Raw genomic sequence first — 25,069 nt, 5'->3', positions numbered from 1 at the left:
TGCAGGAACGGAGTATGTCTAGTTTAATGAAAAGAAAAATTGGGGATGACACGATAGTCTTCTAATATTTGAGGGGCTGTCCCAAAGAAGAGGGGGGTCAGCCTATTCTCCAAAGAACTTGAGGGAAGGACAAGAAGCAACAGATGGAAACTAATCAAGGAGAGAAGCAACTTAGAACGAAGGAGAAATTTCCTGACTATGGGAACAATTAATCAGTGGAACAACTTGCCACCAGAAGATGGGAATGCTCCAACACTGGAGGTTTTTAAGAAAAGATTGGACAACCATTTGTCGGAAGTGATGTAGGGTTTCCAGGCTGAGCAGGGGGTTGGACTAGAAGACCTCCAGGGTCCCTTCCAGCCCTGTGAGCCTGTCTATGATTCCACTGGTTGCTAAGCCTCGTCTGACTTGGATCTTTCTTCTCCTGCTTAGCTGGGGTTTATTGTGGATGCAAAGCAGCAGGAAGCCAGAGTTCAAAGCCCAAGAAATGTCAGCCTCCCCCACTGGGCAGAAGGTGACAAATCGCGGCTCAGCTGCTGTTGTACTTTCCTGCATTTGGGAAGGGGGGTCGTTCTGTGCTTGCTAAGAGCTCAGGGACCTCACAATTCGACCTGGAGCTACAAATATTCCCTTCTCTATTTGTTCTGCCCTTGCCAGAAACTGTCAGGCTCCCCTGCAGGCTGAAGAAGTTCGATCAGATCAGAATAGAACTGGAAGGGACCTCAGAGGTCTTCCAGACCAACCCTTTGCTCAAGCAAGAGACCCTGTCCCATTTGAGACAAGTCTCTTCTTTAAAACCTCCAGTGATGGAGCCCCCACAACTTCCGAAAGCAACTTCTGTTCCACTACTTGATTGTCCTCCCTGTTCGGAAATTCCTCCTTAGTTCCAGCTTGCTCCTCTCCTGGGTTAGTTTCCATCCGTTGTTTCTTGTCCTACCTTGTTCGCTGTTCTGACCATTCTGCAAGTTGTTCTGTTGCTTGTTTGTTCTCATCTCGGTTCTCAAGAGCCTCTTGCGAATAGCGGATAACAAAACTACTAACTGGGGGTCTCTGCTGTGTATATCAAGTTAGGTTCCTTGATAAAGCATCAAGATTGGTCGGCATAGATGTCATCTCTAGAAAATCCTCTAGTCACACTTAGCGGAAATCACTTTCCTAACAACCTTAAGGACATTTCTAAATAACTAGAAATATTTCTTCAGGATTCAAGAAACACTTTGAGCTTCGTCACCCAGTAATTTCACTAATTCAAGACAGGACATTTGTAGTCTGGGAAGTGGTAGAATGCTCTCTCTCCCTCTCTCTCTCTCTTTTAGCAGATTGTATTTGGGAATTAAAGCACATTTTTATTCTGAAAAACAGAATATGAGAGTTGGGAGGAATCCTGGAGAAAGATGGCTTCCCAACTCCCAGAATTCTCAGCAGCGCAGGGGGGATTCTGGGAGCTGAAGTAGCTACACATCTGGAGACTCTTCCAAAAGGGATGCATGAAAGGAATGGAAATATAACTTTCTCATATTTTATCCCTCTCTTAAACTATTGTACTTTATTCCAATGTCATTTCAGACTGTATTTTATTCCAATTCTGTTTGCAATCGTATTTTATTGTAATTTCATTTGAAATCGTACTTTTATTCCAATTCCATTTGAAATTGCTTTTATAAAATTTTAGTAAATAATTTGTTTCTGGAACTCTGCACTTGGATATGGCTAATCAAAGTGCAGAGCTAATCAATAAAAATCTATTGTGAAAGAAGAAGAAGAAGAATATCCAGATTCTAGCGTGGTTTGTGAACGATAACCAGGGCCTTCTCGGCAACGAGCCAACGGTTTCTGACACAATTTGAATAACAAATTTTATTTTTTTGTCTCTCCCTGCCAGGTTGAAGCACTAACTCACCAACCCAGGGCGACTACCGTACACGCCGTTCGGGATTCGGAGCTGGCCAAACTTCCAGAGGGAGCGCTGATCTCCATCAAACGCAAGTTCCCCCAGGTAGGAAGGAAAATCTGCCTGTCCTCTCAACTCAGGTGAAGAATTACTAAAAAAAACAACACAAAAAAAACAGCCCTTCGTTATCTATGGAGACCAAGTGGAGCAAGTGGCCAGTTTTAAGTTTCTGGGTGTTCCCTTAAAAGAGGACCTGACCTGGGGTTGCCCACATTGCAGCACCAGTCAAAAGAGCCCAGCAGAGATTATACTACCTATACTTACTACTACTATAGGTCCCTTCCAACTCTGATTATCTGTTATTTATTTATCTGTTATTTAACGACTCCATAATCCCTTGCGGGGTGGAGTCTGGGCCACTGAATGGAGCTGAGTGTTTACTGGCTGGATGCCCTTCCCTGTCGCCAGTGCAGAGTTCTATCCAGCAGATAAATTCTCATCGTGCCCAGAGAGAGAGAAAGATCTGCCTCCACCTAGGATCGAACTCACAGCCTCCCGATTAGGAGGCGAGAGCTCCACCTCTAGGCACACCGCACCACTCCGCCACAGCACAAGCAGATGTCAGGCACAATTCCTTTCCTCCCGTTAGACCACAAAGCGCATTTATCCTCTGCACGGCGAAGACGGATCGCTCCCGGTGCCACCAAGTGGCCGGGACTCCTTTTCCTTTCCCCGATGGGCTGCCAAGATTTGAAAGAAGTGCTAAATTGCTGGAGAAAAAGCGTGGTTGTCTCGTTGCAGCTTTTTTTTTTCTTTTCCCCTTCCTTCTTTCCTTTAAAAAGAAAACACGAGTTTACTGACATCTTAGGCGTCGAGAAATGGAAGTTTTTTTCTCCCCCCCCTCTCTTTCCACGGAAGAAGAGAGGGTGCGACAGCATGCCTCCTTTCCTTAAAGCAGAGCAGCTTTTAAACTCCAAAGGAGAATGCGTGCCAGACGCATTGTTCCAACCCAAAATTGATGTTCCTGCTAGGTTGCCATAGCAGCCGCAGAGTGACTCACCCAGTGGCAGAAGGCAGCTTGCCGTGCCGGGGCTCCACGTTTGTTTTCAAGCCCATCGTGGTCACGTGAAGACAGGCTGCAAAGCACCCCCCCCTCTCTTTCTCTCTCTCTCTTTCCCACCCCACTCCTCCTTCCCTGATCTTCCTGGGCTTCAGAAGTTCACGCCAGAGTCCTGACGAACATCTGACTTCAAGACACTGGGCGTTCCTTCTTTCCAATAATATTTATTCCGTTTTCCAAAGAAACCCGCATCAACTCACAACCCCAAAAGGAGCGATGAAGAGGAAGAAAGAGAACAGGGGTAGAAGTGTGAAAACAATATAAAGAAAGCAAAAAAACGAAAACGAGAGGTCCTTGATGGTCTCTGAGTTTGGTTGCATGACCCAAACTAGGTAGCGTCGTTAGTGCTAGAAGGGAGACAGAGCCAACCCCACCCCCTCCTAGCACTGATGGTGTTACCAGCTGGGTGGTGAAACGTCTCTGCAAGAAAGCAGCCAAGCTCCGTCCCTTCATTTCCTCCCTAAGCCACAAATATTCTCCTCCGTTGAAAGCACAAATATGTACAAAGAATGACTTCTGACTTTTTTCCCAGGCTTCTAAAAAAAGCTAACTTTTGATTCTTAGTTTAAGAATACAGTAAAATGTCCAATTTCGCCCCAAAACATGAGTTTACCTCTACCTTTAAAAGTGATGGGATATTTTTTCCATAAAAGGTCCTCTCCATTTTGGCAGCCCTCCAGCGGAAAGTTTCTTCCGGGGCTCTTAAGGCTGTGATCCATGATTGTGATTTGCTTCTCTGGTGTTTTTTTTCCTCCACCTCCATCCTTACAGGTCGTGACGCGACTTATCCATTTGCTGGGTGAGAAGATCCTTGGGAATCTACAGCAAGGGGGTAGGACACCGAATGCTTCGGCTCTTTCCCTTGCTCCTTGGGGTGTGGGGGGAATGGAGGGGAGGGTTTGTGCATGGACTCTCTCTCTCTCTCTCTCTCTCTCTCTCTCTCTCTCTCTCTCTTTTTGCTAAACTCCCACTTCAGATTGTAAATTCAGGAATATCGAGAAAGCTTTTTGAGGGAAACCTCTCTTCTCCTTGTCCTACCTCGTCAATCCACATATCATCTCTTCACCCACCTCAGCTGCGCCTCACTTCCTTCCTTCCTTCCTTCTGTGTTCCGTTTTTACCCCGTGCTTCTATTCTTAGGATGCTCGAGGTGCCTGCCAGTCAAAGGAAAAGACAGAATAGTTAAAAACACCCATGATTATGAATCCCACTCAAAAAGCCCCATGGGAAGCGGGGTGGGTGGGAATGAGGTTCTTGTCTCCTTTGGCTGCCAGGAGAACTTAATTAGAATAATTAGAATGACAGAGTTGGAAGGGACCTTGGAGGTCTTCTAGTCCAACCCCCTGCTTAAGCAGGAAACCCTACACCACGCCAGAGAAATGGTTATCCGGTCTCTTCTTAAAAACTCCCAGTGTTGGAGCATTCACAACTTCTGGAGGCAAGTTGTTCCACTGATTAATTGCACTGTCAGGAAATTCCTCCTTAGTTCTAGGTTGGATCTCTCCTTGATAACCTCTCATCCGTTGCTTCTTGTCCTGCCTTCAGGGGCTTTGGAGAATAGCTTGACTCCCTCTTCTTTGGGGCAGCCCTTTAGATGTTGGGACACTTCTTATCATGTTACCCCCCAAGTCCTTCTTTTCATTAAACTGGACGTACCCAGTTCCAGCAACCGTTCTTCATATGTTTCATCCTCCAGTCTTCTAGTCCTCTTGGTTGCTCTTCTCTGCACTTTTTCTAGAGCCTCGACATCTTTTTTTTTTACATCGTGGCGACCAAAACTGAATGCCGTATTCTTAAGCACGGCCCAGAATTTAGGTGCCACTCAGAGGAGGCCGGTTGCTTGCACGTTTCCCCTTTGCCCCTCTGTCTTTCAGAGCCCACCTTTACAATAAGGTGCTTATAGAGTACAGGTATTCCCTGACTTACGACCAGCTGTGTATGACCATCGCTGCATCCCCACAGTCGTGTGGTCAAAATTTAGGCGCTTGTGCCCAGCACGTATTTATGAAGGTTTGTGCAATGTCCCAGGGCCCCCGGTTCCTTTTGACACCTTCCCAGCCAGATCCACTTCCGCAGCCCTCTTCGATTCACTCAAGAACTGCAGTGAGTCACAAAAAGGCTACCAATTTGGGCATGATTCATGTAACAACCGGCTTAGCCACAGAAATTCTTCTCCCAGTTGCTGTCATAAGTCAAAGGCTCCCTGTTCCCTCGTTATGAATGATTGACGAAGCTGTAACTCTCGTGGATCTTGAAAAGAAGCTCACCGTCCAGCATCGGGTGGCCTGTTTTGTACTGATTGATTGACCGGTTTGATTTGACTTGATTTCCATCTCAGCAAACACCTCTGGGCAGCTCACAATTCAGAAACCTACATTACAATGAAAACCTTGAAAACATTTTTAAGACAATAAAACAACAGTGGAAACTTTTAAAATGCTAAAAAAAATATATGCCGTGTTAACAACATGTCCTATTGTTAACCCTGTAGGAGATGAGCCTGAGGGAGGGGTAAAATGCGTCCTCAGTCATGAATCCCTGCGTGCCCACAAGTGATCTAAGTCCAGCCCGCCTTGAATGCCTTTCTTATCTCCCGCTCACTTCCCTTGTCCGTTAGTTGGTCAGATTCTTGTAGAGACCTCAAGCTTGCAATAAATCTTGGACTCTCATTTAAACTGCCTGAATCTCCTGATTTCCCACTTCTTGGACCCATCTTCTCAAGTTTCACGCTAGCGCTAGTTTTGCGATGAGGTTCTGCATGCTTCTTCCCTTGTCCTCAGATTAGGACGTGGGGCAAGCAGCAGCCTACGGGTCTTCTCCAACGGCTTTCCTTTTCCCCAGGGCACCAGTTGGGCCTACACACCGCCAGCAGTAAGTGGGACGCCAGCAACCCGGCCAGCAATCTCGCCACGGTGGCCATCATGCCTGTCTCGGAAGACGTGCCTCTCTCGACCTTCACCCTGGAACTCAAGCATGCCCTCTGTGCCATCGGTAAGACCTCCCGGGGCTCTGGTGGCTTCAGGCTAACCCTAACCCTGAGATGATGGAAGGGGACCCGGATGTCCAGGAGAAGCACCTCAAATTTGGGACCAGTGGAACAACTTGCCTCTAGAAGTTGTGGGTGCTGGAAACCCTCCCGTGTTGGAGCATCCGCAGCTTTTAGAGACAAGTTTGTTTCGCTGGTTTAGTGAAACAAGGGATTGGGCCGCGCTTTGTGTGAAATGGTTGCAGGGTTTCCTGCCTGAGAAGGGGAATTGGACCTGATAGAAGGCCTCCAGGGTTCCTTCCCACGCCGTTACTCTGTTCTTCGTGGCCTGAGACGGAGCTAGAACCAGGCGCCAGCCAAGGGACGGGCAGGCGTGTGATGTGAGCTGCACATGCAGCTTTCCCTGAAGGGCTGGCATGATGACTCACCCAGAAATGTGGATGGAGGGAGGGGAGAGAGGGAAGGGAAAACGACAGGTAGCCGGCTGTGGGGTTGCTTTTTATTTTCTGTCCTCTTTAAAAAAAAAAGAAAAAAGGCTGTCAGACAAAAAGGTTGCAAAAACCAGCTGGGGGCTGGCAATGGGGGCGGGTGGGGGAAATCTACCGGCGTGGCCATGGCTCTTGGCCGTGGCAACCCGCTAAAGCAGTGGCACTGCGGAGAGGGAAACGAATCTAAATAAATAACCTACATAAATCTGCATAACGGGGCAGAGTTTATCACACACACACACACACACACACACCGGTCTCTTGTCCTGCCTGCCACAAAGGCATTTAAACAATTAAGGTAATGAAATTAAAAGCCGGGTGTGCCATCAAACTTTTCCCCCCACCCTTTCTGACTGCCAGTTTGGGCGTCATAAATCACCTCACTGGAGCAGGCCGTGGCTCTCAAAGTGGGCATGGCCGGAAATGGTTTTGCGGGTGAAGCGTTTTAGACCGAGATGGTTGGGCAGGGTGACAACAAACAAATCAGGATTTCTCTCTCTCCCTTTCTCTCTCTCTCTCTCTTTTTCTCTTTTCCTTCTTTTCTTTCTCCTTCTCAATTTCTCAGTCTTTCTTTGTCTCTCTGTGTCTTTGTTTTATTGTCATTCTCTCTCTCTCTCTCTCTCTCTCTCTCTCTCTCTCTCTCTCTCTCTCTCCCTCCCTCCCCCTCTCCTCTCTCTCTCTCTCTCTCTCTCTCTCTTCCAACAATGCTGAGCCGCAACTGGTGAATTTATACAAAATTAATGAATCGAGCCCTACATTCGAATAAGGCTTGAGTACAGGTAGTCCTTGACTTACAACTATTCATTCAGCGACTGTTCGAACCTACAAAGCCCCTGAAAAAAGTGACTTTCTGGCTGGTCCTCGCCCAGACGGCCATCATAGCATTCCCCACCATCGTGTGGTTGCAATTTGGGGGCCTTGACAACCTGCCAGCCTCGTGGCGAGATGCTTGGTTGGCAAAAGACATTTTTAACCAATCAAAATAAGATCAAACTATTTACGGTAGTTGCCCCATCCCGGGAGTCACTTGATCACCCTTTAAGGCCTTTGCAACGAACATGCGACAAGCAGGGGGGAAAGTGGGTTTGTTTAATGACAGCATGATTCGCTTAGCAACTGAAGCAACTCACTTAACAACTGGACAGGTCGTAGAATCATGCACGATTCCCCTCACAGCCACCGTGGTTTAGCCCTGGAAATTCGGCTCCCCGTTACCGTGGTAAGTCAAGGAGTAGCTGTATCTTCATTTCAAAAGGTGGACTTCCAGATTGTGAGAACAGGTAAGTAGGTGAAAAAGGATACTTTTTATCCTTGCAGATAAAAAGAAGCCCCAACAATTAAAAAAACAAAAACAAAACCCAGCACGCTCTCAGATTCTGTATCTGCTCCCATTTCAAAACTTGGCCAAACTACGATCTCTTTGGCTTCTCTCTCTCGAGCGATCTCAGAATTCTTTGGCCTGCTCTGATTTAGTCTAGCCAGAAGGGCACGATTTGCGTAGGAAGAAAAGAGGGAAGAAACAGATGTTAAGGAGGGGGAGAAAAGAAATCGGAATATAAACAGAACAAAGACAGAATTTCAGATCGTGACGGAATAAGAGAAGCTCGCTGAAACTCCCGCTGAGGAGAAATGCAAAGGGATTATTTTGCAGCTTTGAGCGATAATTGTGTGTTCCTTTTCTCCCACCTGCAGCCTGTTTTTCTTTGAGAAACCCTACTAGCAGTCACCACAACAGAGAGAGAGAGAGAGAGACAGAGAAAGATTGTGAGACAGAAAGACTGGGAGAGAGAGAGAGAGAAGAGAGAGAAAGTGGAAGAGGGAAAGAGAGAGAGAGAAAAGAGTGAGAAAGAAGGATTAGGAGAGAGAGAGAGAAATGCAGAGAGGCAAAGAGAGAGAAAAAAGACCGAGAAGGAGAAAGACAGCAGCAGGAAAATCAAAATGACGACCGCTGGATTAAAAACCTTTAGGGGGCAATCGGGGACCCGCTTTGTAAGGGGCTTTATTCTCTTCTTCCCAGGCCCCACCCTCTTGCTGACCAGCGACAACATCAAGCAACAGCTGGGCTCCGCAGCGCTGGACAGGTAAGGGCTGCCACCGTCCCCTGAACCATGCCAGCAAGCCGTACCAACGTTTGTCCTCGGCTGTCAACAGTTCACTTAGCGACCGAAGTCACGGCACCGGAAAAAAGAGAGCCGGGACCGTTTTTCACACTTAAGGACCGTCGCAACGTCCCCTGCGGTCCCGTAAATTTACGTTCGGACCCCAACTCGCATTTATGACAGTTGCAAGTCAGGCGATTCCCCTTTGGCGAGGAGAAGCAACGGGGGAAACCAGTTTGGATTAACAACCGTTAATTTTACAACTGCAGCGATTCCCTGAACAAACCTGCCCCCCCTCCAAATAAATAAATTTATTAACAAAGTTAACAAAATTTCTCACCGTACAACATAAATTTGGGGCTCGGTTGCGGTCGTAAGTGGAGGATTGCCCGTGTCAAGTTGGATCTGAGCAGGAGAATTTCGCTGCAGGCTGCCCATAACACTTGAGTGTTCTGCCCCGGCTCCCCAAACATGACAAACCCTCTGAAGCGAACTCAAAAGATGCCTTTATTAGGAGGGTCTGCAAAAAGTTTCTCACTCATCGCAGGCTAAGTCCAGTTGGAAGACAAATAGTTGCCTGCCACGCTTATTCATCTCCGGCCCCTGCCTTTTATCCCCAGAGCTAGGATGGAGCTTTGTTAGCAGCAGTGGCTCTTCCGTTTCAAGGACCGGCCCATAGATTTCCACTGCTCTCCTCTCCTCTCTGCCTTCTGTGCATCCACATGTCAGGCACTGGACCCAGCTGTTCCTCTTCTTCCTCATCAGCCACCTCCAGCTGTGGGGGCTGTTGACTCTCCGTCTGAAGGCTGATGGACGACCCACGCCACCTCTGTCTGTCTCTCTGCCAGCTCCACTCCCTCTTCCCCCTCTGAGCTCTCAGGTTGCCCTCATGCTGACTCCGACTCCCACCTCTCCTCCTCCTCCTCCTCCTCCTCCTCCTCCTCCTCCTCCTCCTCCTCCTCCTCCTCCTCCTCCTCCTCCTCCTCCTCCTCGGGCCTCACTGCTTGGCAGACACGGAAGGGAGAGCTGAGTGGCCATCCTTAAACTCTAACCCCACACCATCCCTTAAATTGCCGAAGCCGAGGACGCTAGGAAGATTCTTCTAGGCTTGTACAGGTTGTAACCGGTACGGCGTGGTCAGCTTCAAAGAAATTCACAGCCTTCTCCCTCCCTCCTCTGCCCTTCTCCTCCCTTAGCATCCACGAGTATCGGTTGTCCAGCTGGCTGGGCCAGCAGGAAGACGTCCATCGCATTGTGCTCTACCAGTCAGACAGCAGCCTCACGCCCTGGACTCAGCGTTGTATCCGGCAGGCCGACTGCATCTTGATCGTGGGCCTGGGGGAGCAGGAGCCAACGGTTGGAGAGGTGAGGAGCGCCGGAACGCGTCCCCCTCCCCCTGAAAAAAAGGATGATGTCCACTCATCAAATATTTCTATGGCCATTTTAGAGTTGCCAACAGAAAGGGAGGGGGAAAGGGGTTTGAAAGAGCCGTGCGGCTGCTTGGAAATCAAAAGCGCATCCCATAAATAGTTTTTGAAAGATAGCAACTATGCGACTGAAGTTTCTGTCACGCAAAATTCTAACTGGAGTACATGATTGATGACTCTTGGCTATGGACGTGTCCCATTGGAGAATATGAATTACGAGACACCCAGGGGGTGGGGGTGGGGGAAACCAGGGTCAAGGGTGACAATGAATTATGTGTCTCAGAGTCGGCTACACCCAGGAAGTGCCAGACAGTTTAATTCCCAATAAATCCTGTTGAAGTTTGGCTCGAGAATCATGATTTAATTAGGGCGATTGCTGGAATCCTGACACGGACATTCTAAGGTCCATGACCTCTTTGCCCTTTGGGAAAAGAGCCCCTCTCTCTCCCGACCCCACCCTAAGTTCACCCATAATGATTAATTGACACACACACACACACCACCCCAAAATAATCTTTCTCTACCAGTTGGAACGGATGCTGGAGAACACGGCGGTCCGAGCTCAGAAGCAACTGATCTTGTTGCACCGCGAAGACGGGCCTCTTCCTTGCAGGACTGTGGAGTGGCTCAACATGCGGAGCTGGTGCTCGGCCCACCTTCACCTCCGATGCCCCCGCCGAGTCTTCTCCCGGAGGAGCCTGCCCAAGCTGGTAAAGAGGCTTCTTCCCGTGGTGGGTCTGGCGGTTGGGAGCCAAGCCTGAAAGCCTGGTTTGTACTGATCTCTGGCTTCTCGCCCGCAGAAAGAAATGTATGAACGCGTCTTCCAGAAACCAGCCGAGAGGCACTCCGACTTCTCCCGGCTAGCCCGCGTCTTGACTGGGAATGCCGTGGCTTTGGTCCTTGGAGGAGGTGGCGCACGGTAAGAGTGTCTGGGTGCTTTGAAAGGCCTTCTCCTTCTCTATTGCCTTCTTCTCCTGCTCCCTGACTGTCTTCTTTCTTGATTTGTCTTATCTATCATCTCCTACTCTTTCTCCTCTCCTTCTTCGCCTCTTCCCTTCTTCACCTTCTATCTTCTCCTCCTTGACCATCTTGTCCTTCTTTCTTTTCCTCCTTTATCTCTCCCTCTCTTTCTCATCTTCTTTTCTCCTTCTTTATCTTTGTCTTTCCCTTCTTCACCTTCTCTATCTTCTCCTCCTTGACTATCTTGTCCTTCTCTTTCTTTTCCTCCTTTATCTTCTCCCTCTCTTTCTCTATCTCCTTCTCTTTCTCCTTCTCTTTATCTTTGTCTACCTTCTTCTCCTTCTCTTTATCTTTGTCTACCTTCTTCTCCTTCTCTTTCTCCCTTTCCTTCTCCTCTTTCTCTTTCCCCTTGTCTTTCTTCCTTATCTTTCTTCCTTATCTTTCTTCCTATCTATCTATCTATCTATCTATCTATCTATCTATCATCCATCTACTTTATCATCTATCAACTAAATTTTATAATCTATAAATCTACTATCTATCTACTTTATCATATATTTATCTTATCTATCTGTCTACTGTCTATATCATCTATTGACTATATTTTATATCTATAAATCTATCTTCTACTATCTATCTATCTATCTATCTATCTATCTATCTATCTATCTAATCCCCTCCTCCTCCTCTCCCCATTTTTTCAAATGGTTGCATCTCCCACTTTTCATCTAAGCCCCTCCCCCAACTCCAAAGATGGATTTGGAAAGCAGAGAGTGGTTGTTAGGAAAATCTTCCTGAGAGGTCAAAAAGTTTGACTCCAGAACGAAAGTCCTGTCTTCTTTAGCGGAGAGCCAGATCTGCTTTCACTGAATTCCTGAACCAAGCGGGGTGTGAGTGTGTGTGTGTGTGTGTGTGTGTGTGTGTGTGTGTGTGTGTGTTACATTAGGTGGCCTTATGGCTATCCCTGTGCAACCCACTTAAAAACAGTTGGCACACACCCCTTCTGTGCACCCCTCACGATGCCTTTGCGTTTTGTCCATGGGGTTAGAATTCAGCCCGTTGCACAAACCTAAGCTGGCATTTCTAAAAAAAAAACTCACTCGGGATTTGCACCAGACGTCCGGGAACAGATTATTTCAAAGCAGCTTTATTTTTATTTTTCCCTTCAGCCAAGATCCCACCAAGGTGGACTTCAGGATCCTTGTATTTTCCTTTCCCTACCTGCCCGCTTTCTCCGGTTTCCCAGTTCGGTAACCCTGCAGCCCCGAAAGGCAGCTTCTCGTCCCTTCCTCCCTCTTGCATCCTCAGTGAAACTCTTCAGGTTGGAGATCACTGAAGAGTTTGGGGTTTTGCAACCAGCTCTTGAAAATGTCACCCAACCTTTTGTCTCGTTCGCCCGCCCCTCCCGTGTCAGGGTGGGGCGGGGTGGGTTGACACCTGCTGCGTACCACCAAATGAACCTTGGAATTTTCTTGTCTCCTGTACTTTCACGGGGGTAATTAGTTCCTGGCTGCAAATTCCCTCGTTTTGATTGTTCTCGTATTTTGGGAGAACTGCCATAAGTAAAATCGCCCACACGTTGTTCCAGCATTGAGAGCGGTTTTCTGCCTCTCTTCCTTTTGTTAACCTCCTGGGTCCCTCCCTCCCTTCGCTTGATCCCAGTGGAGGAGCAGGCATTGGTGGGGAGAAGGAGGGGTGAACACCCCCCCCACACCTAGCTGAAGGTCTTAAGAAACACAAATCCCATCAGAGGTTAAGTTAGGTTTTTGTTCTGCAAGCCTTTCCTTCGGTTGCTTGCCTGCTTGCAAGCAGCGTGCATAGCCCTTGGACTTCTATACCGCTTCACAGTGCTTTCACAGCCCTCTCTAAGCGGTTGACAGAGTCAGCCTCTTGCCCCCAACAATCTGGGTCCTCGTTTGACCCACCTTTTAAGGACGGAAGGCAAAGTCGACCATGAGCTGGTCAGGATCAAACTGTTGGCAGTGGGCAGAGTCAGCCTGCAATCCTGCATTATAACCACTGCACCACCACAGAAGGAAGGAAGGAAGGAAGGAAGGAAGGAAGGAAGGAAGGAAGGAAGGAAGGAAGGAAGGAAGGAAGGAAGGAAGGAAGGAAGGAAGGAAAGAAAGAAAAAGAAAGAAAGGAAGGAAGGAAGGAAGGAAGGAAGGAAGGAAGGAAGGAAGGAAGGAAGGAAGGAAGGAAGGAAGGAAGGAAGGGAATGGGGATGTGAGGGAGGGACGGAGGAAGGAGGAAGGAGAGGAGAGAAGGAAAGGAAAGGAAAGGAAAGGAAAGGAAAGGAAAGGAAAGGAAAGGAAAGAAGGAAGGAAGGAAGGAAGGAAGGAAGGAAGGAAGGAAGGAAGGAAGGAAGGAAGGAAGGAAGGGAATGGGGATGTGAGGGAGGGACGGAGGAAGGAGGGAGGAGAGGGAGAGAAGGAAAAGGAAGGAAGGAAGGAAGGAAGGAAGGAAGGGAATGGGGATGTGAGGGAGGGACGGAGGAAGGAGGGAAGGAGAGGGAGAGAGGAAAGAAAGGAAAGGAAGGAAGGAAGGAATCTACTAGGAAGGAAGGAGGGAGGAGGGAAGGAAGGAAGGAATCTACTAGGAAGGAAGGAAGGAAGGAAGGAAGGAAGGAAGGAAGGAAGGAAGGAAGGAAGGAAGGACTAGCACTTAGCCCTTAGACCTATATACTGCTTCACGGTGCTTCACAGCCCTCTCTAAGCAGTTTACAGTGTCAGCCCATCACCCTCAACAGTCTGGGTCTGTTTGACCCACCTCGGAAGGACGGAAGGCTGAGTCAACTTTGAGCCAGTCAGGATCGAACTGTTGGCAGTGGGCAGTTAGCTGGCAATCCTGCATTCTAACCACTATGCCACCATGGCTCTGATAGATGGATAGATGAATAGATAAACAAAAAGATAGACAGACAGACAGACAGTTTGTTTTTAAAATGCAACAACCTGGAACCACATTGTTCACACAATGATGTGTTTGTAGAAATAAAAAATGTATTACCAAAAAATAAGGTAGATAGACAGATAGATAGATAATAGACAGACAAATAGCAATAGCCCTTAGACTTATGTCCCGCATCACAATGCTTTCCAGTCCTCTCTAAGCGGTGTACATAGTCAGCCTCTTGCCCCAACGATCTAGTCCTCGTTTGACAGACCTTGGAAGGATGGAAGGCTGAGTCAACCTTGAATGGAAGGAAAGAAGGAAGGATGGAAGAGAAAAGGGAAGGAAAGAAAAAAGGAAAGGAGGGAAGGAAGCAAGAAACCAAGCAAGCAACAGCAATAGCACTTAGACTTATATACCGCTTCACAGTGGTTTAGAGAGCCAGCCTCTTGCTCCCCCAACAATCTGGGTCCTCATTTGACCCACCTCGGGAGGACGGAAGGCTGAGTCGACTTTGAGCCAGTCAGGATCGAACCCCTGGCAGTCAGCAGAATCAGCCTGCAGTACCGCATCCTGACCCCTGCGAAGTCATGACAGTCGTTAAGTCGAGGGCCTGACCTTGCAACCCGTTTTTATGGCCGCTGCCAATCGTGCCATCCATGAGTCTGAATGCATCCTGCCCAGCGGGTGACTTCGCCAGAAATTTGCGGAGACCAGCAAAAACATCTTGGCCAACCGTGTTCAGAGGAGCAGGGGAACCTGTGGTAAATTAAGCCTGGTTGCCAAGCACCTGAAATGCATCTGAATTCCCGGTTCCGAATAAAGTCATTTTTCTCCTCCACCCCCCCACTCTTGATTTGGCTGGAGCGATAATCCCATTTTTCTGCTGACCGTGTCCTTCCGGTCACACCCGAATCTCAAGAGAAGCCGGATTTTTAGCAAAGGCACCTCCTCCAGTTCGAAGGCAATTAAATCTGGGCTTAACTGCTTTGCAGCTTAAAAAAAACCCAAACCCTGCCTTTCTTTGTTCATTCCTACGAAGCAAAGAGAGAAAATTCTTCCTGCATTTTGGGAATTCTGGTGCGGTTTTAACCCTGCTTTGTGCTTCCCAGGCAGGAGACTTTGCTAGGTAGCTCAGGTTATGAAGTGTCTTTCCCCATCTGTTCACCCAGGCGCAGACTTTAGATTTCCTGGTACACAAATTATCTTTTTTTGTTTTGTTTCCTTTGCTTTTGACAATATGAGAGCCAAGAGGATAGCAAAAGCCTTCCTTCCTCTCTCTCTCTCTCTCTCTCCTCATTCCTTTTACTTCTTCCTCCCCTCTCTCTCCTCCTTCCCTCTTTCTCATCTTTTTCCTTCCTTCCTTCCTTCCTTCCTTCCTTCCTTCCCCTCCTTCCTTCCCCTTCTTCCTTCCTTCCTTCCTTCCTTCCTTCCTTCCTTCTGTCTTCAGATTGTTTCTCTTCCATTTTCTCTCCTTCCTTTTTCTGCCTTCCCCTCCCTCCCTCCTTCCTTTCCTCTTTTCCCTTCTCTCTGTTCCTTCCTTCCTTCCTTCCTTCCTTCCTTCCTTCCTTCCTTCCTTCCTTCCTTCCTTCCTTCCTTCCTTCCTTCCTTCCTTCCTTCCTTCCTTCCTTCCTTCCTTCCTTCCTTCCTTCTGTCTTCAGATTGTTTCTCTTCCATGTTTCTCTCTCTTGATCCTTCCTTTTTCTGCCTCCTTCCCCTCCCTCCCTCCTTCCCTTTCTCATCTTTTTTCCTTCTCTCTTTTTCTTGCTTCCTTCCTTCCGTTCCTTCTCTCCAAGCTAGGGACGGCTTGCTGGTGTCCCATCTATTCAGGAGTTCAGAGCTTGGAATTGGAAAGGCCAATTTTCTGCCAGCTGAAACCGATCCCAGAAAATTTTCCCAGCTTCTTTTGACTGTCAGTTGCTTTCCTCTGCTAGCAACCGGGCGTCTTATCTTAAAATGTACTCTGCAAGAAATTAAATGTTTGAAATTTGATTTTTTTAAAAAAACAACAACAACCACCCCCTTTCTTTTCCCCAACTCTGCCGCTCCTGCCTGTCCAGAGGCTGCTCCCAAGTCGGGGTGATCAGGGCGCTGAACGAGGCTGGGATTCCTATTGACATGATTGGTGGCACGTCCATCGGTTCCTTCATGGGTGCCCTGTACGCGGAAGAGCGGAGTTATACCCAGATGCGGATCAAAGCTCGGCAGTGGGCCATGGTAAGAGATATCTCATTGCCCAGTCAAGCCAGTCGGATGTAAAAATAAGAGCGAAACCCCACTGCCTTCTAGCACTGATGGCGTTACCTAGTTGGGTCATGAAACGTCTGCAAGAAAGCAAGCAAGTTCAGAGAGCGCCCAAAACCCCACAGTCTTCCTCCTCCTCCTCCTCCTCCTCCTCCTCCTCCTCCTCCTCCTCCTCCTCCTCCTCCTCCTCCTCCTCCTCGCAAACCCCAATCAATCATAGCCCTGATGATGTTCCCTAGTTGGGTCATGAAACATCTGCAGGAAAACCACCAAGCTCAGAGAGCACCAAGGACCCCTCAGTTCTCTTTTCACACTCCGGGTAGCTGAGTGGATCCTTTCTGGCCATTTGGCCTCTCCTCAAAGTGCGACTTTAGGGAGTATGGAAAGTATTGATTTGTTTTTATTTATTTTATTTTAGATTCCCCCCCCCCCCACACACTTTATCCCGTCTTTATTTCTTTAAAAATAACTCAAGGGGGTAAACATACCTAATAACCCTTCCTCTTCCTATTTTCCCCACAGCAACGATCCTATGAGGTAGACTGGGATGGGAGGGAGGGACTGGCCCAAAGTCACCCAACTGGTTTTCCTATCTAAGGTGGGACTAGAACTCACCATCTCCTGGCTGAAAGTCACCCAAGTGGCTTTCATGCTGAAAGCAAAACTAGAACTCCCCGTTTCCTGGTTTCAAGTCTGTTGCCGGAGCCACCTGGGACCTTTGCTCCACATGTAGCGCCTACCTCTCTCCTCTGACTTGTTCTCCTCTCCGTTTTCTTTTCTCTTTCTCTCCTTCCACATGCTGCCGTGCTTTAGAAGGAACGGAGGTAACGGCTGGCGTTGGGTGATTTTATTGTGTTTGCTGTTAATGGCCACAACGGAGCCCCAGATTCACATTACTAAGTGAGACCTTTGTTAAGTGAGTTTTGGCCCCCCCAACGTTAATGTTTAAGGGGATTCCTGCCGTCGTTAAATCGGTAGCCTGGTTGTTAAGCAAGTCAGGCTTCCCCCCGTTGAGTTTTCTTGTTGGAAAGTCACCAAAGATGATCAGAACGACACACACACACCCCTGGGACACTGCAATGACGGGCATAGAACGGCTGTAAGTTGAGGATAACCTGTCTCCCCCCTTTTTTTATTTTTATGGTTGCGGGGGAAGGGGGAGGCCAAGGCCCTCAATGCAAGGCTGCAGCCTGTCTCTCTTCTCTTCTCCTCTCCTCTCGTGACCCACAATAATTCACCTCGGGGGGCGGCCAGCCAAAGCAGGAAACAGGTGTGTTGCTGAGTGCCAAACATCCTCGGCGTGGCAGAAATGTTTGTTGAGCACACAAGGGACGTGACAGATCCCTGGTTCCAAAGACAGCCAGTCCCCAACTTTATTGGGGAGACAAAAGGAGGGAGAGAAAAGAAAGGTGCCAAGGGGAGGAGACGAGGAGCGAGGAGAAGGTATTGAAAAGCAGAGGAGAGGTGGAGGAGGAAGAGAGGAGGAAGGGAAAAAAAGGAGACAGGGGAAGAGAGGAAAGGAGAAAAGTGAGGAGGAGGAGCGGAGGAGGAAGAAAAAGCAAGGGGAGGAGAGGAAAGGAGAAAAGAGAAGGAGAGGAGGAGGATGAAAAAAGGAGAAGGGGAAGAGAGGAAAGGAGAAAAGTGAAGAAGAGGAGAGGAGGAGGAAAAAAGGAGAAGGGGAAAAGAGGAAAGGAGCTAAGAGAAAAAAGAAAGGAGGGAAAAGAAGGGGAAGAGGGGAAAGGATAAAAGAGGAGAGGAGGAGGAGGAAGATGAGAGGAGGAAGAAAAAAAAGGAGCCAGGGGAGGAGAGGAAAGGAGAAAAGTGAAGAGAGGAGAGGAAAAAAGGAAGGAAGAAAAAAGGAGCCAGGGGAGGAGAGGAGAAGAGGGATTCTGGACCTTGCATCACCTCTTCCTCGTCTCTACCAGCCCTGCCGTGTCGTTTCCACCTGTCATCTCTTGCTAAAAGAAGGCCAGAGATGGCTCTGGGGCCCCCAGAAACGAGGTTTTGGTATTTTTAGAACATGCATACGTGTATACACACACAGAGAGACACACAGACAGACACAGACACACACACACACAGACCTCCTCCTTTTTTGGCAGGAGGCCATTAATCAATGGCAACCAGGTCGCAGGAAAGAAAGCTTTTAAGAATATAGTCCAGAAATCGAAATACTTTGGAAAGCATTTTACTCTTTTGTTTGGGCCTGTTCTATTTTTTTCTTCTTCTTCTTCTTCTTCTTCTTCTTCTTCTTCTTCTTCTTCTTCTTCTTCTTCTTCTTCTTCTTCTTCTTCTTCTTCTTCTTCTTCTTCTTCTTCTTCTTCTTCTTCTTCTTCTTCTTCTTCTTCTTCTTCTTCTTCTTCTTCTTCTTCTTCTTCTTCTTCTTCTTCTTCTTCTTCTTCTTCTTCTTCTTCTTCTTCTTCTTCTTCTTCTTCTTCTTCTTCTTCTTCTTCTTCTTCTTCTTCTTCTTCTTCTTCTTCTTCTTCTTCTTCTTCTTCTTCTTCTTCTTCTTCTTGTGTCGCCCTTAGTTTGTATCACTGTTTTTAATCTTCTTGATTGCCTTTGCATAATGCATCTCCGTATCATATAACGTGATATACAGGCAGTCCTCGACTTACGGCGATACCCCAAATTTCCTGCTGCTAAGCGAGGAAGCTGTGAAGTGAGTTTGACAACGTTCCTTGCGCCGGTGGTTAAGGGGATCCCTGCCAATGTCGTGTTCGTGGATCTGGCTTGTCAGAAGGGGTTGCAAAAGGGGATAATGTGTCTCTCACACACACACACACACACACACACACACCAGGAGTTGCCAAGCGTCCGAATTTTTGGTTATAATTTTTAAATTTTTTTTACTATAATCGTTCCGTCTTCAGTTGAGTAATCTAGTTTTGACGAAAGCTTCAGCACCTCGTCCCGTTTTCCCCCTTCCCCCCTCCCCCCTCTCCCCCTCCCCCCTGCCTCTGGATCACCCATCTTGCTCCCTTTGCAGAATATGAATTCGGTGTTCAAAACGGTTCTTGACTTGACCTACCCCATCACGTCCATGTTCTCCGGAGCCTCGTTTAACAACGGCGTCAGCGACATCTTCAGAGATAAGCAGATCGAGGTAGGTGTGCTGCCTTTTGCGCCAGTGGCGGGATGCTGCCGGTTTAACAACCGCTTCGGCGCTGGCGCTGACGATGGAGCATTTGGAAGCTCGGTGGTTTTACCTTCCGAGTCAACAACGGTAAGTAGGACAGCGAGGGGGTGGTGGGAAAATCATCAGTGCCGCACAGTTGAGATGAGCTACAAAGCAGGAAATGAAGGGCAGGATAGGGCAGGCCCAACTGATCCTTGGAACTACCAGTTCGTTCAAACCGGTACGAACCGGTGGCATTATGCCCCTGGCTTGCATGCATCGCAACACAGGAAGAGCGCAGAGTTTTTGACAGTTGTGTAATGGGCGAAGGGAAAAGCTTTAAGGTGGCTGGTGTGTTATCATTTAAGCTCAGGGTGTTTTTTTCTTGCCACCTTCCAGATGCAACGGGCAACATCTGGCTGTTACTCCCAGAGCCCTTTCCTTTTTTTAAAAAAAAAACATGCATCCATCTTCAAAGTTATCAGTTTTCTTTTGGGTCAGCGGTGGTGAAACAAATTTAGCCCTTGGTCCGGCCAAGAGTCCCGTGTGACAAACATGGAATTTGATCCTCCGTTATCCTCCCCAAACAACCTTGTCAAGTGGAGGTGTAAACAAGGGGGAGGAGAAGCCAGCGGTTATGTTTAGCAACTGTGCGGCCCCAGAGACCGATGGGGGAAAAAAAATGTGTAAAAATCCCATGAATGAGGGGATTGCAAGTTAGGCTTGTAATTCAATGACGTAGAAGAGACGAGAGATGCGACAGTCGGTCTCTTTAGTGGCGCGACAACACTGGGGCAGCACCTGCCTTCTTTCCGTTTCTCCTCCCTTCGACACAACAGAGCGAGTGAGATGAGTAAACTGACCCCTTGCTAAAGGACGGTGTTAATCCAGGGTCTACATCTGTGCAGGGAACTGGGTCACCAGGGAAGATTAGGGTAGTTTAGGGGAAGGAAGGAAGGAAGAAAGGAAGAAAGAAAGAAAGAAAAAAGAAAGAAAGAAAGAAAGAAAGAAAGAAAGAAAGAAAGAAAGAAAGAGAGAGAAAAAGAGAGAGAGAGAGAGAAAGAGAAAAGAAAGAAAGAAAAAAGAAAGAAAGAAAGAAAGAAAGAAAGAAAGAAAGAAAGAAAGAAAGAAAGATGTAATCTTACAGACAAAGGAGGGGAATATAAATGCATTTATAACCATTGTATTAAAAAAAAAGATAGGAAACTTTTCCCCCTTCCCTTTCCCTTTCCCTCTTTTCTCCTCCCTCCTTTTCCCCTCCTCCCTTCTTCCCCTTGCCCCTTTTCCCCCCCCTACCCCTTCCCCCCCTTCCCTTTATCCCCCCCCCCCCCCCCCCCCCCCCTTTTTTCTTTCTCTTCTCCTCTCCTCTTATTTTTCTCCTAATATTTCTACTGTTCATCCTTCCTTCCTTCCTTTACTCTTTTCTTTCCTTCTTCCTTCCTTCCTTTTCTTTTTTCTCTTCTCCTTCCTTTCTTCCCTTCCTCCATCCCTCCCTCCCTCTTTTTCTGCCTTATTTTCCTTCTCTTTCCCCTCTTCCTTCTTCCTCCTTCTGTCTCATCTCTCCTCTCCTCTCCTTTCTAATATCTCTACTGCTTTTATCTTGTTAAAAAGCTTCTTCAATTAGAATTAGATTAAAAAGAAGGCAGGCAAGTCGTTCTGTTGTGCTGCCTCTCAGCACCAGCAGCGGCTGAGGGCTGCAAGGGTAACCAACCGGCCCACCCCTCCTGGCTTTTCCAGTGTGCTCTCCCTCATCTCGCGGGCAGCAAGGCAACGGGGCATCCTCAGGTTTCTCGAGGTGTTCAGATCCGGTTTTGAATGATCTTGGTTCTCGTTGATCCCCTCTCTCTCTCTAACGAGCTCTTTCTGTGTGGCAGGATCTCTGGATTCCCTTCTTCATCATCACCACAGACATCAGTGCCTCGGCTATGAGGGTCCACACGGATGGTAGGCCTTGGCGGGAGGGGGCAATTGGGGCAAGGGAGGCTGGCAGGCCCTTTATACAGACCCCGGGTCGCCAAAAGGGAATCACATTGTCAGGATTCCGGCAGTCGCCCCCAAGTACATCCTGAGTCTCGGGCCAAAACTTCCAAAACTTCCAAAGGATTTATTGGGAGTTAAACTGTCCAGCACTGCCTGAGTGCACCTGACTCTGAGACACATATTTCACAGTCACCCTTGACCCTGGTTTTCCCCCACCCCTCTGAGTGTATGGTAATTCATATTCTCCAATGGGACACGTCCATAGCCCAGAGTCATCAATCATGCTCTCCAGTTAGAATTTTGCCCGGCAGAAACTTCAGTCACCTAGTTACTATCTTTGAAAACATTTATGGAATGCAGTTTCGGTTTGTAAGCTGCTGCACTGCTCTCTCCTCCCTTTCTGTTGGCAGCTCTAAAAAAAACAACCAGAGAAATATTTTATGAGTTGACACACGTGACTCCCTACCCCAGGACACTGCGACCGTCGTAAATACGAACCCTCTGCTAAGCGTCTGAATTTGGATCACGCGATTGGGCGGGGGGAATGGACGCTGCAAACATCAACCTTGTGGAAAAACAGCCATATTCCTTTTTTTTCCAGGGCCGCCGTAACTTTCACTGGTCACTAAAAGAACCGTTGTAAGCCAAAGGACTAGCTGTAGATTTAAATAATAATAATAATAATAATAATAATAATAATAATAATAATAATAATAATAACAACAACAACACACATTTCCTCCCCTGACATCACAGGTTCTAAAAATAAGTATAAAGTTCTCTTATTTTCTTTAAGTGACTCTTGGAAGGAACCGAGCTGAAGGGAAGGGAAAGAAACTGCGCTAAGCCTTCTTCTCCCCCCCGCCAAGGCCTGATGCTGCCCTCCAAGTGCTAAATGGCCCTGAATTGTAATTAGCTAATTCAAGGGCTTTTTCAGTGACTTTAGTTCCCGTCAGCCAAGAAAGCCCTGACTTGACAGTGTATTGGCCGGGCAGCCTTAGTTTCGAATCCTCCCCGGTTTGCAACACGATCCCCTTGAAAAACCACGCCAAGCATTTCCCATCTCCACGGGTGGATCCTTCGCCCTTCTAAGGATCAGTTTGCTTCCTTTCTCGGGGCTCCAAAAGAAACACAAAACCCCGGAAACAACGGGAACTTCAACCCTGCTGGTGGATCCGAGCCGTGACTTAGGGAAGGCGAGGCCTCGCATTTTTTCTCTCTCTCCCAGCTTCCAAGCCCCAGGGAGCAGATCCAACCCTTTTCTGCTGATTAAAAACAATCGGGCTTGTAATGGTGATAAATCTCCCCCCATTACTGGGCCGACGAGAACGAATGGCACCAATTTAAGACAGCGGCAAGACTCTCTTCCGTGCCACGAAAGAGTTTGGCAAGAAGACCGAGTTGGGTTCTGGCAGAATCCCCCTGCCCAGAATGAGATCCCTCTCAGATTCCTGGTCTCCCCCCACCCACCCCCAAGGTAGGTTGCGGGGAGACAGGCCAGGAATCTGAGGGGGAGCTCATTCTGGGCAGGGGGCTTGGGGCGGGGGAGAAGCTCAACCCAAGGCACTGGTTTGTTTTGCCCTTGTCAAAAGTTGGCCAGGGTCCTTGTTGGCCAACCCAGTGAGATCATTTGCCGTGAAATACAGGGGGTCCTTGACTTACAACAGTTTCATGGACCGTTCTTCCCACTTAACAACCATTGCAGCATCCCCATTGTCACGTGACCAAAATTCAGACAGTAAATGACTCATGTTTGTGACGTTTGTGGCGTCCGCGAGGTCACGTGATTCTCCTTTGGCGATCTTCTGACCAGCAGAGTCCAAGGGAAAGCCAGATTCATTTACCCACTGATCAGTCACTGATTTCAAAACTGCACTGATCCACTTAACAACCATGGCAGGGAGAGTCGTAAAATGGGAGGGGGGGAAACTCACTTAGTGAATGTCTCCCTTAGCAACATGAACTGTAGGCTCAGTTGTGGTTGTAAGTACCATGAATAACCCACAAGAATTATGACAGGTTGAGGGGTTGGGCCAACCGAGGTCCATGTGTCAACTCGTAAAGCGTTCCTAGCTTGCTCTTGAGTTGCCATAGGCAGGAGGGGGGAGAACTGATGGAGAAGCTCGGTTGCTATGACCAGAAGCACATTCCACGCATGCCTTTCTCCAGATTGTATCCCAGGTTTCAAGCCGGAGAGCCGTGCCCGAGAAAGTGCTCTGTTGGAGAATGTGATTTATGACACACACTGGGAGGAGGGGGGAAACGGGGCCATAGGTAAATTACGTGGGCCAGAGCCGACTGCACTTGGGAAACGTTCAGACATGTTGCTCCTAATAAATAATTGGATTTATTTTGAAACTTGGCTCGAGGCTCATGAATTAATTAGGGCACCCATCGGAACCCTGACACCACATTGGGAATGAGAGTAGCTGGGAAGTTACAACAGATTTGTTATTCCAGATCTATTCTTCTTCCCCCCCACCCCCAAAGGTTGTCTGTGGCGATACATCAGGGCCAGCATGTCTCTCTCCGGCTACTTGCCCCCTCTCTGCGATCCAAAAGACGGACATCTGCTAATGGATGGTGGCTACATCAATAACCTCCCAGGTACTCCGAGATTCCTGTTTCTTTGGCATGGGATTCTTGTCCGGCCATGAATGTCCGCAGCATTGGTGGCCTTTCTCGTCCAGGAAGAACCCAATTGCACAGAATAGGTGGAGGCGTAGTGGACAACCGCTTTAAGATCTTAAGCAGCTGCCCCAAAAAAGGCCACTGCAGTTCTAGGTTGCATCAACCGCAGGGATAACATCAACATCGCGTGAAGCATTTGTATTGCTTTTTGCTGGTTGGATGAGGCCACGCTTGGAATACCATGTCTAGTTTTGGTCACCACCAACAGAAGGTGTCGAGACTCTGGAAAGAGCGCAGAGAAGAGCCACAGAGATGATTAGAGGGCTGAATGGCTCAAACATACAATGAATGGTTGAAGGAACTAGGTAGTATCTCTAGTCCAGGTGTCGGCAACCTGCGGCTCCAGAGCCACATGCGACTCTTTGACCCCTCTCCTGCGGCTCCTTGCTGACCTGGCCGCGTGCCCTGCTCTCCGCCCCTTGGGGAGGTTATCCTTGCTTGTGCGCACAGAAAGAAAGGAAGGAAGGGAGGGAGGAAGGAAGGAAGGAAGGAAGGAAAGAAGAAAGAAAGAAAGAAGAAAGAAAGAAAGAAAGAAAGAAAGAAAGAAAGAAAGAAAGAAAGAAAGAAAGAAAGAAAGAAAGAGGAAGGGAGAGAGAAAGAGAGAGAGAAAGAGACCCATTTTCCACAGAAAACACTGGGAGTCACAAAACTTGGGTAGGTGTGGCAGGGGGGTCATGTGACTGGGTGGGAAAGATGTTGAGTTGGCCACGCCCACCAAGGTTTTTTGGCTCCCAGTGTTTTTTCCCCCTGTGGGAAACGGGTCCAAATGGCTCTTTGAGTGTTGAAGGCTGCCGACTCCTGGTCTAGTCTAACGAAGAGAAGGACTTGGGGTGACATGACAGCAGTCTTCCAATCTTTGAGGAGCTGCCCCAGAGAAGAGGGAGTCGAGCTGTTCTCCAAAGCATGTGAAAGCAGGACAAGAAGTTAACAGATGGAAACCCATCAAGGAGAGATGCAGCCTAGAAAATTCCCCGGAACTATTGATCAGTGGAACCGCTTGTCTCCAGAAGTTATGGATCCTCCTTCCTAGGTGAGACAGCCATTTGTCTGGAACAGGATAGGGTCTCCTGCTAGAGCAGGGGGTTGGGGGTTGGTCTAGAAGACCTCCAGGGTCCCTTCCAACTCACTTTTATGTTCCGTCCCAACTTTCTGCTGTGTTTTTTGAAGGACACT

The 25,069-nt window shown here is 48.1% G+C and overlaps 1 protein-coding gene across 5 annotated transcripts in view; it reads left to right on the top strand.

Moving 5' to 3' along the window:
• The window catches only part of PNPLA7 (patatin like domain 7, lysophospholipase), a 56,976-nt gene that overhangs the window by 25,186 nt on the left and 6,721 nt on the right, over nt 1–25,069 (top strand). For all 5 annotated transcript variants that reach the window (XM_087944095.1, XM_087944098.1, XM_087944097.1 and 2 more), the window contains 11 exons: nt 1,883–1,996; nt 3,783–3,843; nt 5,853–6,002; nt 8,503–8,566; nt 9,781–9,949; nt 10,539–10,721; nt 10,812–10,930; nt 15,924–16,080; nt 19,097–19,213; nt 21,100–21,169; nt 23,696–23,812. In XM_087944095.1, the coding sequence (XP_087800221.1) occupies nt 1,883–1,996; nt 3,783–3,843; nt 5,853–6,002; nt 8,503–8,566; nt 9,781–9,949; nt 10,539–10,721; nt 10,812–10,930; nt 15,924–16,080; nt 19,097–19,213; nt 21,100–21,169; nt 23,696–23,812 (1,321 nt within the window). The remainder of the gene's footprint in view (nt 1–1,882; nt 1,997–3,782; nt 3,844–5,852; nt 6,003–8,502; nt 8,567–9,780; nt 9,950–10,538; nt 10,722–10,811; nt 10,931–15,923; nt 16,081–19,096; nt 19,214–21,099; nt 21,170–23,695; nt 23,813–25,069) is intronic.

This window comes from Notechis scutatus, chromosome 15, assembly GCF_049901735.1.
Source record: "Notechis scutatus isolate UNSWTSFEM ecotype Mainland chromosome 15, rNotScu1.2, whole genome shotgun sequence".
NCBI lineage: Eukaryota > Metazoa > Chordata > Lepidosauria > Squamata > Elapidae > Notechis > Notechis scutatus.
Note: the sequence above shows the minus strand (reverse complement) of the source record. Positions and strands in the feature narration are given on the sequence as shown.